The sequence below is a fragment of the Rhineura floridana genome, chromosome 5 (genome assembly GCF_030035675.1).
Source record: "Rhineura floridana isolate rRhiFlo1 chromosome 5, rRhiFlo1.hap2, whole genome shotgun sequence".
Classification (NCBI taxonomy): Eukaryota; Metazoa; Chordata; class Lepidosauria; order Squamata; family Rhineuridae; genus Rhineura; species Rhineura floridana.
This window is the reverse complement of record NC_084484.1, coordinates 106490974-106507160: the sequence shown is the minus strand read 5'-3', so window position 1 is coordinate 106507160 and position 16187 is coordinate 106490974. Positions and strand designations below refer to the sequence as shown.

The window sequence follows — 16187 nt, the reverse complement described above, 5'->3', positions numbered from 1 at the left end:
AAACATACAAAGTATGCTCTGTTGCAGTACATACTTAATCTTGGACAATACCCTAGCAATATCCCAACCATTATGGCATTAACTTTTAAATTCACATCGTACATTTAAGGGAAAGGTAACGTTACATGATCTTTCATTACACAGTCACGAGAGTGGTTGTATATTATAGCCAGTGTGGATTTTTCACATTCCGTAATGTTAAATTGAAAATACTCCCCCATCTCAGTCTGATGCTTCCCATAAGCTCATTTCAAAACAAAACTTTACAAAACCTATAGTCCTGAACTCAGAAACACTTGCTTAACAACCCTCTCAATTTTCATGGCAATACACAAAACAGTCAGAGCGAATAGAGTTAAAAGTGTAAAAAGAGAAAGAAAAAAAACCCAGAGCCCTTTTGTACTTTTTTCTGTCGGAGTTCTCATAATGTGTTGAAATTCATTAAAAATCAGCCATGTTCACAGAGTACCTGGAATCCTATTACTGAGCTTGCCCATACTCTGACCTTCATCTTCTGCAGTTTAAAAGTCTAAAAAATGCCTGGCTGATTTTTAATTAATTTAATAAATTTTGCATTGAACTGAATGATAATGTTGGGCATGCTCAGTAAAAACCAACTGTCAGTGTTCTAAAAGCCAGAATTCACAGCTGCTGGGCTTGGCTAATCAGGGAGCCACACCCACACCAGACTTTGATTTCACTTGAGACAGTCATGACTTTCCCCAGAGAATCCTGGGAAGTGTAGTTTTTGAAGGGTGCTGAGAGGAGACTCCTATTCCACCGACAGAGCTCCAGTGGGCAGACTGGTTTAACAGTCAGCCACTCTGATTGAAGGTCTATGAGGGGAACAGGATGTCTCCTAGCAACTCTCAGCACCCTTCACTACTACACTTCCCAGGATTCTTTGAGAGAATCCATGACTGTCCAAAGTGAAATAAAGGCCTGGTATGGATGTGGCCAGGGACAGCTTTGGTTTAAATTTGGGTGAGAGACTACATGTGCCTGCTGTAGAATAAAAAGGTGGGGGGAAAGCTGAAAAGCAATTATACTGCTCACAATGTTTTCCTTTTGGAAAGGAACGGGGCTTCCCCTCTGCCCAGTGCCCACCCACCCAATCTCCTCCCCTCCCTCTTCTCCTACCCCTCCCCTGGGTCAGTGTTGGACTACGACCTGGGAAATCAGGGTTCGAATCCCTACATAGCCATGAAGCCCACTGGGTGACCTTGGGCCAGTCACTGTCTCTCAGCCTCAGAGGAATGCAATGGTAAAACCACCTCTGGCTACCATTTACCATGAAAACCCTATTCACGGGGTCTCCATAAGTTGGGATGGACTTGAAGGCAACCCATTTCCATTTTCAAACAGAAATAAATCCCAATGAATTAAAAAAGTATGCAAATGATCAAACCCAACCTCCCTTCTCCGCCCTCCTATCCCCTCCCTTGTGCCCCTTCCCTCCCCTTTCCTTTGCCCTTCCCTCGCCATTCTAATCCCCTTCCCCCTCCTCCCCCTGGTCAGTTTTACCTATCTTAAGCATGATTGCACAGGAGTAAATACCACTGAACTCAGTAAGCATGAAAATGATCAAACCTGCCTTTCCCCTCTCCTCTCCCTTCCCCCTCCCCTCTTCCTTCTTCCCCCTCCCCTGCCCACTCCAGTCATTCCTCTCTCCCTCTACCCCAGTCAGTTTTACCTATACTAAGCATGACTGCACAGGAGTAAATCCCACTGAACTCAATAAACATGCAAATGATCAAACCTGTCCTCCTCCCCTGCCTGCTCCCATCCCCCTCCTCCCCTCTGTCCACTGGAGACTATTCTGCAGAATAGTCAGTGCCATTATTCCACAATTATTTTTGGCGGTTTTTTAGTGTAAATTTTGCAAAGTGTTGCTATACTTCACATATTAATAGAAATAGCAACAAAAGAAAATGATTTCCTATAGGAAACTTCACTAAAACTGCAAAGGAAATCAGACATATTTAAAGTGACCATCTGAACTATATCAACTGTCTTAATAATGTTGCTTCTTCCCTGCTAAAATAACATCAGCACAGCACATGTCTTTTCTATTATTTGTGCTCATTGAAGGTGTTGCCACCACTCACCATATGCTCAGAGGCACTTGTTACCAAATTCTTCCAAGCTACACAGGAAGTGGATTGGACTGTGAAAGACCAACTCAAATTGTGTTTGCATTTTGACAAATTTGTAGGGCAGTCCAGTATCTCAGAGAGGAGGTTAGGTCTCCTGCTGCATTCACTATAGCTGCCCAATTTCCCTGCTTTTTAAAGTTTGATAGAAATATTTGTGGGCTATAGGTACATTCTTAAACCGCAAGGTTTTTTGCCTATTGGTGAATACATTTTAAATTTGTACTCAGAGAAGGTTCACAACTCCATACCAAAATATACTCTAGTTAACTTACAGCCTAACCCTAAACATGTTTATTTAAACATAAGCCTTAGTGAGTGCAAACTAGCTTTTTGCCAAGCAGGTATGTGTGGATCCACTTACCTGGGAATATATGTCCCACTTGGATACAATGGAACTTACTTCCAAGGAAATATACATAGAATCAGGCAGCATATCTACGCTTACTCCAAACCCAATTCTGCTTACTTTTGGAGGATCAGCCTGCAGAGCTGTTATGTAGTTCTCCAGAGCAACACGACGACGGTCGTTGAGCATGGCTTCAACTCGTGCCATGTGAGTCTCAACTAGCTGCTGTCTTTCATTTGCAGCTTCTTGTTCCAATGATTCCACCTTCTCTTGGAAATGCTGTTGTAAAAGAAATGTAAGCATCACAAGAAAGCAACAGGAAACTTCAACAAGCAGATGCTACATACTTGATTCTAAACATGAAACAACCCATTTTTAAAAGGACTTGGAGTTGCACTGACTAAACTGGGGGCTTCTGGCAATTTGCATTTCCTGACCTTTTTTTTTTTTTTTTTTACCATGCACTGCCAATCTTTCCCACACTCCTTTTAAAAATCATGGGAGCAAGTGATATTACTGCATGATCCAATGATGTGATTATAGTTTACACTTGGATCTTTGTCACCACAAAAACTACTTGAATGTACATAATCAAGGAAAGAAAGCCCATTCTTTACAGAGCTAATGATAAAAAAGATATCTTTTCTTTTCAAAAAAGCATTTAATTCTGAACTGAATGGTGTTCTTTAAATAAAAAAACTGAACATGAGGTCCCAATGCATGCAGTTTCTTCTTAAGCAGGCCCAGCACCAGTAGCTGGCCATGGTGGGTACTGGCTGAGGGCCTCAGAGACTCAGGAGAGCCCTTCCAGGCCTAACCTGGCTGTGTCACCACTCAGTGCCAACCCGTCAGTCAGCCATTTTAATGGTAGGTGACTGGTGTACCACTTTTGGGTAGGAGCTGAGGTGTGTTGTTGCTGTGTGACAGTGAAGAAAAAAAGACTTGATTACTGTAACACACTTTACGTGGGGCTGCCCTTGTGTCTGTTCCAGAAGCTGCAGCTAGTGCAGAATGTAGCAGCCAGATTGCTCACAGGAGCAGCTACTGTCAACATGTTGCTCTGCTGCTGAGAGAGCTGCCCTGGATATCAATCTGCTCCCAGGCCAGGTTCAAGGCTCTTGTGTTAAATGACTTGGGCCCAAAGTATCTGAAGGACACCTGATTCCTTATGCTTCGCCTTGATTGCTGTGGTCTTCTGATGGGGCACTTTTGGTGGCCCCACATGCCCCTGAGATTCAGCTGGCCTTTACCAGGGACTGAGCATTTGCTGTGGTAGGCCCTGCATTGTGGAACTCCTTGCCAATAGAGGTATGGCAGGAGTGATCCCTGCTTGGTTTTAGACAATCTAAAAATTGTATTATTCAGACAGGCATTTCAAAACAGAGATTCTTTGCCAACCAACTCTTACTGATGTGTTGGATTTTTAAAAATTGTAATACTGTGTTTTTAGTCTGTATGCCACCTCGTGATATTTTATATGAAGGTGCAATTGATTAATAAGCCCTATGAGGAGAGACTGAAAGAACTGGGCATGTTTAGTCTTGAGAAGACTGAGGGGAGATGTGAAAGCACTCTTCAAGTACTTGAAAGGTTGTCACACAGAGGAGGGCCAGAATCTCTTCTCATATCGTCCCAGAGTGCAGGACACAGAATAATGGGCTCAAGTTACAGGAAGCCAGATTTCAAATGAACATCAGGAAAAACTTCCTAGCTGTCAGAGTGGTGTGACAATGGAACCAATTACCTAGGGAGGTGGTGGCTCTCCAACACTGGAGGCATTCAAGAGGCAGCTGGACAGCCATCTGTTGGGTATGCTTTCAGTTGGATTCCTGCATTGAGGAGGGGCTTGGACTCAGTGGCCTTATAGGCCCCTTCCAGCTCTATGATTCTAATATTTAAATACATTTAAAAATATGTAAAAAAAACCCGCACAGCTGCATGTGGGGGAGGGGGCTAGCTGGGAAGTTAGGGCCTCATTGGCATCACTGTGCCAAAGACCCCAGGAAGTCTCATGCTGCCTCTGATCTTAAAACTTGAAACCCAAATCTCCAATAGGCACATGCTCAGTGGTTAGACCTCTTAACAGCCATACTTCAGCTATATTGTTAATGTGTGACGAAGGTTAAGTCAGCTAGAGACATATAAAAGCTCATTCCACATTGTATTAAGGGAATGATCTCCAATTCACAGTAAATAACAAGCACCCTTGGCAAACATGTTGGAACTCAGTTTTACCAGACCTTTATTTTTAATTTTACAATCCTAGTTGGTACAGAACATTATTTTTTCTTTTTTTTACCTGGATGACTGCCTTTTTATCAGCCTTTGGCAAATTCTTTGCTTGGTGTTCTGCCTCCTCCCATTCCCTCATGACCTGCCCAGACATAAACAGAAAATGAGCGAATTGTATTATGTTCAGACTTGGAAGGTCATTTGAGATATTTGATTGGTTGCAGAAATAAAATTAATCTGATAAAAACTGTGATTTTAATCTGAATAGCTATCAGAGGTGTTGTTGGCATTTTTATGTTTGATGGATACTTAATTGTGCAATCGTACACACATCTACTCAGGAGTAGAGTTCAATGAGATTTATTACCAGGTATGTATACTATTTCAGCTTCAGAATTTTCTTTTCTTTTCAAAATACTGTAACTGTAACTGCAACTATTTTATCAACCCTAGGCTGTATGCCATCACAAACAAAAGATCAAGCTCAATGTGATTTTTGCATTCTAGTTCCCTTTATCATATATGAAATATCGCTTTAAAAAGGTACACAGTAAAACGTTTAAATACAAATGCTTTCATGCACAATACTTATTCTAGATTCCTATGTTGAAAATATTCCTATGAAGCAATGCAGTGCTCTAGCTGTATTTGTTAATATGATGTTTGAATAATCAGAGACACTGCAAAAGTATGTTTAAGCAGTGTAAGTATTTTAGGGAGCCTGAGTAGAGGAGTGGTAGGGAATCCCTAGCCCACAGCCGGATTTCATCCAGCCCTCTGAGCCCCTCCCTCCACCCATCAGGTGTCCAGTGGAGAGCAGTTGAGAGGGGAAAGGGTTTTGACATTGTGCAAGTGTACAACTGCAGCTGTTTCCTTTGCAAGAAGATCAAACTGGAAAGGAAACTCAGCAGAGTTTCTGCTTCAAAACAGAAGTGAGGAAAAGAGTACCATAAATACAAATCAGCTTTCTATGTGGACATGTCCACCCTGTTTGTCTGCCATATGCAACAGAAGAGGAGCAGCATATGAACAGATTGCTACAATGTGGTTTGCAAGCAACAGATGTGTTACATCAGATCCATGCCCTGGGAACATGCCAACTCCTTCTGTATGGATATTCCAATAGTCTGTAGTGACATTATAAATGAATGCACTAACTTTTATCCTTGAAGCAGCAAGATGTTTAAATAAATTCATTTTAGTTAACTCACTGTTTTGGGTTCTAAAACTTATTTTCTACACAAACCATTCTCACAAAACCACAGCATGTTCACCAGGTTTGGATTAAAAGAGGCCTGGAGAGTGTTTTCAGCTTGTGCTACTTTGGCTCTCTTCCATATGATCAAGATTTTGACTTCAGAGGCTGTTTAAGACCCAACTGCAATATTGGCACAAGAACACAGGAAAACATGCAGTATGTATATTCTGAGTAATCCAGAAGATCGTCTCTGGGAATGAAAAGCAGTGGCACTCTGCTGTAAGGAAACTGCTGGTGACTTGCTAGCTTCAGGTGGCAACGTACTCAACAATCCAAAATCACTGTCACACAACCATGTTCCTATAATCATAAACTTTTTCAAAAACTGTAGCTGCAGTCGTGACCCTGCTTACCTGGGAGTAAGCCCCACAAAATTCATTAGCACTTACTTTTGAGTAGACATGGTTAGGATTTTGTGGTGTATCTGCTAAATAGTTTTGCATTTTCTATTTTTAACCAACCACATGGCTATTCTTATTTATTTAGAATTTGTAATACATTTTTAGAATACAAGTTTGTCATTCTTATTCATTTACTTTCCCAATAATCTTCAAAGGTACTTCAGACTGAAAGTACTGGGCGCAAGGCAACAAAAGTAAGCTGCCTTTCCAAGAACAGGTTTCAAACTCACTATTCTGTCCACCACACCATGCTGACTATGAAAATAAGTCAGATTTTATATGTAAAGGTACAAAGCAAATGGGTAAAAATGAAGCATTTCCCTTCACAATATCATTTAATTTGAAGTGTTTTAATTTTTCAGTCACAGTGACATGAGCCTTAAATCAAATGGACAAATAAAATAACAGTTCTAAAACTGTTCCTAACGATCAGCAGCTTAAATTTTGTATTCGAAAATTTAATCTTATTGTGCATTAGGGGATTGCAAGATTGGTGTGTGTTTCAGGGGGCAAAAACTGAAAAGTTACACAAGTTAGTGAGCAGATTGTATTATATATTATGTTCAGGGATTATGAATCACAGCAGGATGATGATTTCTGAAATCATAAATTAAGAGATCAGCTTCCTCATTCCTGAGAGGGTTTTTTTCCCCTTTTTCTTTTCCCTTCCCATTTTTTTCTTTTTGGCTGGGGAAGAGGGCTGTCTACTTTTGGTGTTTTATTTGCTTTGGAGAAAACCACAGGTTTTGCCTGTTGTGGGGGAAAGGGAGTTCTGAGCATAGGCAATTTTTCTTCTCTGAAATGGGTATTTTGTGGTGCCCTTGATAGTTTCTTGGATTTTCAAATATGCCTCCATGCCCAAGAAGATGGGGGACCCATGGACTAAGAATCAAGCCATGTCAGTAGCATGCAGCTACATCTTTTGTCTTTGTTAAAGTAATTACAGCCACAGGTGGGGGAGGGAGTGTAATCAGGATTGTAGTACGTAGTCAGACACAACTCCCCCCTCCCACTGCTGTAAAGCTTAGCAAAAAAAGTTCTCATTGGTACCAACAGCCATGTGCCTCCAACTTTCTGAGAGTGTGACTGGGCAGGGAAGGGATAAACCTCTGTTCCCTGTATACGGTGAACTGGATTTTTTTAAAAAAACATTCTCTTGCGGCTGTAATGAAAGAAAATGAAAAGATGCCGCTGCATTGCATTAAGCATAACAGAGTTTGGCCCTAAATTTTCCCTTTATCAATCTTCAGTATGAATTTTCACAAACACACACAGAGAGAGAGAGACAGAGAGATTTTGTTTTATAAATAGTTCACCAAACTATGGAATTTTTTTTTTTTGCTGTCTTTTTGACCAACTTCACATTTAAAGTCAAATGCACTTGGTTAATGCACAGTGAGGAAATTAGCATTATTGCCAAGATGACATGGCAGCATTCAGCTTGTTTCATCACCTCTTATAATCTCCCCAAACTTTAAGTATGAAGAAGATGAGATCAGAAAATGACAGCTCACATGGCTGGTCTGAGGAGATGTAAATTTGAAGGCCCAGAGTTCACTCTAGTGCAAAGTTGATAAATACCTTGCAGAACTTAAAAGAACGCAATTATCTTAAAAAGAACACACTGACCAAAGCTGCTATTTTAGAAGGCTATGTTTTTGTCAACAGTAAAATCTGAATGGTCTGTTTATACAAGCTGGTCAGAAAAAATCATCTGCTTTTGCCAGACACCATCCATATGCATCAGCGCCACAAGAAAACAGGGAAGAATGCTTCTTTTCTCCTGAGGGTCACAGATTTAGAAAAATTATGAATACTTTTAAAAAATCATCTGCCGAGGACGGAGGAGAATGACAGTAACAAAAAGAAAAATCACTAGAAATATCTGCATTCATCAAAGAAGGGCTGCCCGAGAACCATGAAGTTGCCCTATACGTGCTTATAAAACTATTCTCCTTCAGTGAAAACACAAATCACAGCCTTACAGATTTATAGTACTTCAAAGACTTGGCTGTTTCATGCGAGGAAAATGACAACTTCTGGGTTGAGATTTAAAGAAGCCAGCCATTTCAAAGTCAAACAGTCCCCAGAATTCAGGACACAAAGCATGGCACAATGCAAGGGGTGGGGGGTGGAGAGAAGAGAATTGGGAAAGGAGAGAGAAAGCAACAAAATATGTAATCCATTATGATTATTAAGACAAATTCTAATCACACCAATCCATTATCCTTCAAGCAGGACATTTTTATCCTGAGTAAGTGTTCTACATACTACTACAATTATCGGCACAGCCGATATTTTAAGAGAAAAAGCATATGGAAAATGTGAACAAGGCAATTTTCCACAAAAACAAACAAATGTCTATATAAATTATATGAAGAACACTGTAAAAATGGATCAAGTGTTATGGCATGGCTGCAGTGACCTTGGATATTTTAACTGTCCTTCTTCAGTTACTGTAGCGGCTGAGAAGAAGGAGCTTTATGCTTCAGACGATAAAGACAGGTGTCTGAGTACCTTAAAAGAAGCTATAAAGTAGGCAAGCTTATATTTCCCTGAAATAAAAAGATTCAGAAACTGATAAAAATGAAATCTGTGTGTATGATGAGGTTTTACGGTAGCTTTCAATAAGAGCACTATGGTTTTTTTTTTTTTAAGGAGTCTAATATTCTCCAAGGTTTGAAAGCATTTAACACAAGGGCTTCTCCCTCTGCTTCCCCCAAATACAAAACTCGTTATAATCAGGATCTCCCCTTCCCTTGCAGCATACATATACACTAGTATGTGTGTAGTGCACCTTCACATGGCTGAACATGTTGACATAGCCCTCAACCCCCTAACACATGCTTTTAATGGACGATGGGGTTCATCTGAACCTCCATAATGTGTATGCATTACTGGCATAGGTGAGTGACATCTGCAAAGGGCCAACCCACCTCCTTCTCTTCCCAGTTATTCAAGGGTTTCTGCTCTGAAAATGATACACAAGAAAATGACTGTAAAAGAATTTCATAGATGCTGGATTGACAGAAGTGGGGGGTTATGAGCAGGGAGAAACCAAAATGACTCCACTGTGTGGCCAAGTGCCACATAATGTTTGTTCCATACTTGTAAGGAATCAATATTTCACTGTGGCAGCATCTGCACTCTGGAACTCTCTGCCCATCAATATTGGCAGGCACCTTCACTGTATTGTTTTGCACCAGAAACTTTTCTGTTTAGGCAAGCTTACTCAGACATGTAATTTTAATATGTAATATTTTTTTCAAACTCCTGATTTTATTTATATTTTGATAAGCTTTATGTCAACTTGTTTTTAATTTTGGATTTTATCAGTATATTTCAATGAATATTTTACACTGTCTAATATAAACCGCTTAGGGGGTTTTGTTGATTAAGCGGTAAATAAATCTTGGTAAACAAAAGTATCCAAGTTAGCTAGAAAACATGCATTTGTCCATCTTCATCATGTGTAGTTGAAACTCTCTCCCAATTTGTCATGATGGGAAATGATCTGATAGTTGAAACTGGGCCCTACTTTATCATAGCCAGCAGGAACAGGCTGTTTGATGCTAAGTTGACAGTCTGATTGAAGAAAACAGCAACTGTGCTGGACTTGGACATCTCTTGCACCTTGGGTGAAAAAGACAAAATCACATTCTTCACTGATTTTTTAATGGCATAGAAAGAGTTTGAAGGCAAGAAAATGGTACCTGTTCTGGACTATTATTATTATTATTATTATTATTATTATTATTATTATTATATGACATCCTTCCTCCCAGTAGGAACCCAGGGCAGTGACTATGCTTGTTCAAGTCTGTTTCTTCACAACCAGGCAGCCAGGTGAGGCAAGCATATTCAGCAGAGGCAAAAAGGAGCATCTAAAGGCCAGCTGAGTACAATTATACAGGTGTGATATCTCTTTGGCCCTCAAATAAGTATCCATCAGTAGTACTGAACACCAAAGTGCAGCTGTACCATGTCTGAGCATTTTCTTCCAAAGACTGCACACATGCATGTTTTGCTAACTACGCATATTCTGGATAGCTGCGGACAACACACCCTCCCAGCATGCGCATGACAAGACGCAAGGGTCAGACTACCTATCCTTGTTAAAGAGACTATGGATTAAGACGACATCTTCAACCAGGCCTGAGTAGAACTATGGCCTTTTCTGCACCACAGAATCCAGGAATCCAAAAGCAAGCTGGGCCCCTTCAAGAGTACAGGCTCCACTTAGCAGAGGTGGGGTTATTTGCTCAAAGGAAGCTGCAGGCCTATTTAAGGCTCATTCTGAGTTTGTTGAAGCAACATTCAAGCCTGACTTGTCTGTTTTCCAGCCTAGGCTTCACTTGGAGTTATCCAGGGTGCTCCCTACTTTGCCCTTTTGGACTGAACGACCTTCATTATCTGGGCTTACCCTCCGCTGTATTGACCTGCCTTGCTGGAATTTGACCTGTGCATGAATTGACTGCTTCTTGTGCTTGGAACTGGTGCCAACAGTATGTGATCTGGTGTCCCTGGACTCTGTGCCTAGCATAGGCCCCCACTTTGCTAGAACCCTGTCCCCCACCTGGGACCGCTGCCTGGAACAGAACTGCACCAGGGCACAAATATTATGGGCCATTGTTAATACATTTTCCTACACAGAGAAATCCCTTTTTTACACATGGAACAGTCATAAGCATATCTCAGTGCACTTTGCACAGACCCATTGTTCATCCCCCCACATTGCTTCTATGAAAAGTGCAAGTCTACCAAATACTACTTTTCTCTGACTGGATGCCAGCCACGATTTAAAATTACTTTTAAATGGTCTAAATCTTTGGGTCCCCAGATGTGGACTCAAAAGCTGGGAAAGGCTGGTCTAAAGCCTTCAAGCTCAAGAGCAATCTAGGGACTTGAAAAGGACTTGCAACATACTATTCACTTTGTTTCCAAAATCCAGAGGTTGTGTCTATGCTTATGCTGCCAAAACCAACCTATCCACTAATGAGGGAGGTACCAGCAAGCTTGGGGGAGTTAAAAAAAATAAGAAAAAAGTCCCCTAAAAAGGGGAGCCCCAAAATCTAGCCACATGGGGACAAAGCATGCTCAGTGTCCATGGAATGCTGATGGGTTGTGGAGGGAGAAGAGAAAATGAGGGAGGGGAGGGGGAATGGAACATAATATCATGGAGTATGGCTGACTGATTGGAATGGTGAACAGGAACACTCCATGCAGCAATAAGTTGTTGCAGGTTCCATTGATAAAAATTAATTCTGCTCTCAGCAGCCAAAGGCAGCAGGAGAAGATGGAAGGATATTGTAATAATAACAGAAGACCATGGGCATATCATTTTGGGTGTAGCTTGGCATTCTTTATCCTGAGAGCTCCATTCAAAATAACGATGCATTAAGTACAAACATTCATCTCTGTGTTACAAAAAGAAATAAGTTTCCAAAGGAGAACACTTGCAGGACATTTTAAGAGATATATTATGGGTCTGGTTTGCATGTAGTCCTAAACAATGGTTTAGTATGATGTATACAAGCTTCTGGACTAGTGCGCTTCCCCTTCTCCTCCTCTGGCACAGCCTAGAGACTGGAAGATTTTGGTTCCATTTTCAACTAACTGCAGTTACTCTTATGTTTGAACACAGAAAAAATCTTACTAGCATTAACAATGGTTTGGGAAACAAGCTAACAAGTGGTTTCTGATCCTGGCTTTTTCCCTAAATCATAGTTAATGCTATTTATTTATTTATTTTATATCCCACCCTTCTTCCCAGAAGGAGCCCAGGGTAGCAAACAGAAACACTAAAAACACTTTAAAACATCTTAAAAACAAAAGACTTTAACACACATTAAAACAAAGCATCTCAAAAAATATATTAAAACAAAACTTCTTAAAAGCATATTGAAAAAGCAATTTTTAAAATTTTTAAAAGCAACTCTGGTACAGACGAAAACTGGGATAAGGTCTCTACTTAAAACGCTTACTGAAAAAGGAAGGTCTTCAATAGGCACCGAAAAGATAACAGTCTAACAGTTAAGGGGAGGGAATTCCAAAGTGTCAGTACCACAACAGTAAAGGTCCACTTCCTATGTTGTGTGGAACAGACCTCCTGATAAGACGGTATCTGCAGGAGGCCCTCATCTGCAGAGCACAGTAATCAACTGGGTCTATAAGGGGTAAGATTATCTTTCAGGTATCTCGGTCCCAAGCTGCATAGGGATCTGTACACCAAACTTAGAACCTTGAACTTGGCCCAGGAGCTAATGGGCAGCCAGTGCAATTCTTTCAGCAGTGGGATAACATTGGCAATATCCTGCTCCAGTGAGCAGTTGCTCTGCAGCATTTTGCACCAACTATAGCTTCCTCAAGGGCAGCCCCACATAGAGTGCATTGCAGGAATCCAGCCTGGAGGTTACCAGTGTGTGGACAACTATGGTCAGGCTATCCTGGTCCAGAAATGGCCGCAGCTGTCTTAACAGCTGAAGCTGGTAAAAGGCACTCCTAGCCACTGTGGTCACCTGGGCCTTAGTGACAAAGATGAATCAAGGAGCACCCACTAACTACAAACTTACACTTTTAGAGGGAGTACAACCCCATCCAAAGCAGGCAATTGACCAATCATCCAAACTCAGGAACCACCAAGCCACAGGACATCCATGTTGCTAGGATTCAGACTCAGTTTATTGGCCCTCATCTAGCCCACCATCGAGCCCGGGCACCGGTCTAGGGCTTGCACAGCCTCTCCCAATTCAGATGTTACAGAGAAATAGAGCTGGGTATCATCAGTGTACTGTTGACACCTTGCCCCAAACCTCCTGATGACTGCTCCCAAGGGCTTCATATAGGTGTTAAATAGCATTTGGGACAAGATGGTACCCTGTGGCACCCCACAGCACAACTGCCAGGGGGCTGAAAGACAATCACCCAATGCTATTCTCTGAAAACAACTCTGGAGATGTAAAACAATGCTGCCAATATCCATCCCACCAAGTCAACTCAGATGGATACCACGGTTAATGGTATCAAAAGCTGCTGAGAGATCAAGTAAGAACAACAGGGTTATACTCCCTGTGTCCCTCTCCCAATAAATGTCATCCATCAGGGCAACCAAGGCCAATTCAGTCCCATAACCAGGTCTGAATCCAGACTGGAATGGGTAAAGATAATCTCTTTCATCCAAGAATATTTGCAACTGCTGTGCCACAACTCTCTTGATTGCCTTGGGCAGTCACAAAACAATGGGTTCAGGGTGGCCTTTTTCAGGACTGGTCAGATCACAGCCTCTTTCAGACCAGCTGGGACCACTTCCACTCACAAAGACGCATTGACCACACCCTGGATTCACCTAGTCATACCTCCCTGGCAAGCTTTAATAAGCCAAGAAGGGCAAGAGTCAAGAGGACATGTTGCTGGCCACATTGTCACAAGCACTTTGTCCATGTCATCAGGCCGCATCAACTGAAACTGATCCCAAGATGTTGCAGCAGACTGGACACCTCACTGGGAACTACAGTAGATGTAGCATCAAGATTGCTATGGAGGCGAGCAACTTTACCCTCAAAGTACCTTGCAAATAATTCACAGTGGGCTTCTGAAGAGTCTAAAACTCCATTTCCTGGAGTTGATGTTAACAGAGCCCTGACAATATGAAAAAGCTGCAGTTCTCAGCTCAGTAATCACAGTTCTCAGTTCAAACTGACAAGCCATGGTTAGTTCAAAATGGAAGCAAAAGCTTCCGATTTCCTTACAGCCGCACCAGAGAAAGCTCACTCCAGCTCATTCCCATAGCACTAAATTATAGTTTACTGTTCCATACAAATGCAGTGATTGTCACAGAAAAAAAACTTGTGGAATAAATGATGCAAAGAGATCTGTCCTACTGGGGTGGGGGTAGGATATCAAGCTCTAATAAGATCAGTTTATAAACCCAGTTTGCATCTCACCTGAGACATCCTTTCACGGTGCTTAGCTTCAAGCCTCTCTTTTGCTTTTTGGAAATGGGAATGTTCATTCTCATCACCAGGTGTCTCCAGGTACTTGTCAACAGCATCAGGAGTGCTGGCAGCTGTGGTGGGAACTAGGGATGGGGATTTACAAAAGGAATAAAGAGGCAAAAGGTTCACTTAAAAGTGAAATACAGAAGCATCTGTACACTTCCAATATAGTGCAACTATTTAAAACAACTAGCTACTAGAAGCATATAAAGAGGATGGTTCATAAAGAAAGGATTTTTCTTCATTGCAGTGGAAAAAACATAGATAAAAGATTTTGCCCATAAAATGAATTAAGAAAGCATGCAAAGATTCAAGTTATTCCAGACTATCCAAAATATATAACCAATCAGAGGAGGCAAGGATTTTAAAACTACATGCTGTGTTTTGAAAACAAACACGTGTACCTCCACACATACACATATTTCAAAAGCATCTCTAGAGGCAATTAAACTCCTTAGCCATACTGCCTGCAGCCCAGAGGGGCCATATTATATCTCTTCTCTGTGATACCTTTTTCCTATATATAGTTTATGACAATACTGTACAGTTTTTTTAAAAAAAAAAGTCTTGCATTTTTCTCATCACATTCAAATTGCTGAAATAGAAAACTTACAGTGTGGTTCTATTTCACTGGGAGATAGGAACAGTGTACTAAGATGATTTGATCTATGCAGCTCTACAAATCTCTAACTGCTAGAAAAGGGTCACATGCTTCTCCTCATTAATTACCTATATTAATAATTCCTAATTGCCCAAAGTCATATGTCACTGCTAATTATTTTGGGTCTCCCTAATCTTTCATTCAGTTTTAAGTGGAATTAGGAATACTGGGAAGCTGCCTTATCCCAAATTATTTATCTAGCCCAATATTGTCTAATCTGAGTACCAGAGGCTTTCCAGGTTCTCAGGTGAGTTCTTTCACATTCCCTGCTACCAAATCCATTTAATTGGAGGGATTGAACCTGGGATCTTCTACATGACTACTACTGCAAAACAGTCCCTCCCCAAATTACAAGTAAAAAAATTAAAAACATATTAAAAATGTAATGTGCACATATGCAGAAAAGTACTCAAGATGTCTTAACTTGAATTTCATTGCCCTATTTTATTGTTTATCCAAAATTCAATTGTAAAATGTATTTAATATATTCCTTTTGCAGCATTTTGAATTTTCAGAACTGCCAGATAGTAAACTTTCCAAATGAAGAAATAGAAAAGAAAAAGAAATGCATTCGACAATCAGCAAAACCTTTCTAAACTTAAAGATTTTAATTATTTCACCTCAAAGCCCTTGTGCACTTAAACATTTTTGCAAACCCTTTCATTACACAATAGTACAGGGCATAACCCCTAGATATTTTTAGAGAACCTCTGAAGAAAAAGATACATACACAAATTGTGCAAGGGTACTTTCCTGTGAGTATATGTATTTGAGTGCGGAGTTATATTTTGGAGTTATATTTAGGTAAAGACAACTATATATTCCAGTGGCAAATATTTAAGATACATCAGCTTGTGAAACGGCTCTGTTGCTTTTTTTAAAAATTATTTAAGACTCACATTCATCTCCTGAAAATTCAGTCCAAATTACTTTATAATAGCCAGAAAAGTCCACAGTAGCAGCTCTCTACTGTCACAATCATAGTGTTGGTAGGCACTATTAAATCAAGAATAAAGAATCAGCAACTCTTAACAAAAAGGTTACAGAATTCCCTGTTGGACAAACAGGGAGTCTGGGTACAGCACTTGTTAGGGAATAGCACCAATGCTAATTGAACAAGTGGGATTACACAAACCGGA

General features: G+C 40.7%; 1 protein-coding gene across 6 annotated transcripts in view; it reads right to left on the bottom strand.

The window, feature by feature from the left end:
- The window catches only part of APP (amyloid beta precursor protein), a 253679-nt gene that overhangs the window by 58815 nt on the left and 178677 nt on the right, over positions 1 to 16187 (bottom strand). For 5 of the 6 annotated variants that reach the window (XM_061627883.1, XM_061627879.1, XM_061627882.1 and 2 more), the window contains 3 exons: positions 14337 to 14470; positions 4802 to 4876; positions 2623 to 2781 (listed from right to left, as the gene is read on the bottom strand). In XM_061627883.1, the coding sequence (XP_061483867.1) occupies positions 2623 to 2781; positions 4802 to 4876; positions 14337 to 14470 (368 nt within the window). The remainder of the gene's footprint in view (positions 1 to 2622; positions 2782 to 4801; positions 4877 to 14336; positions 14471 to 16187) is intronic. The other variant, XM_061627880.1, reaches the window with a different exon arrangement.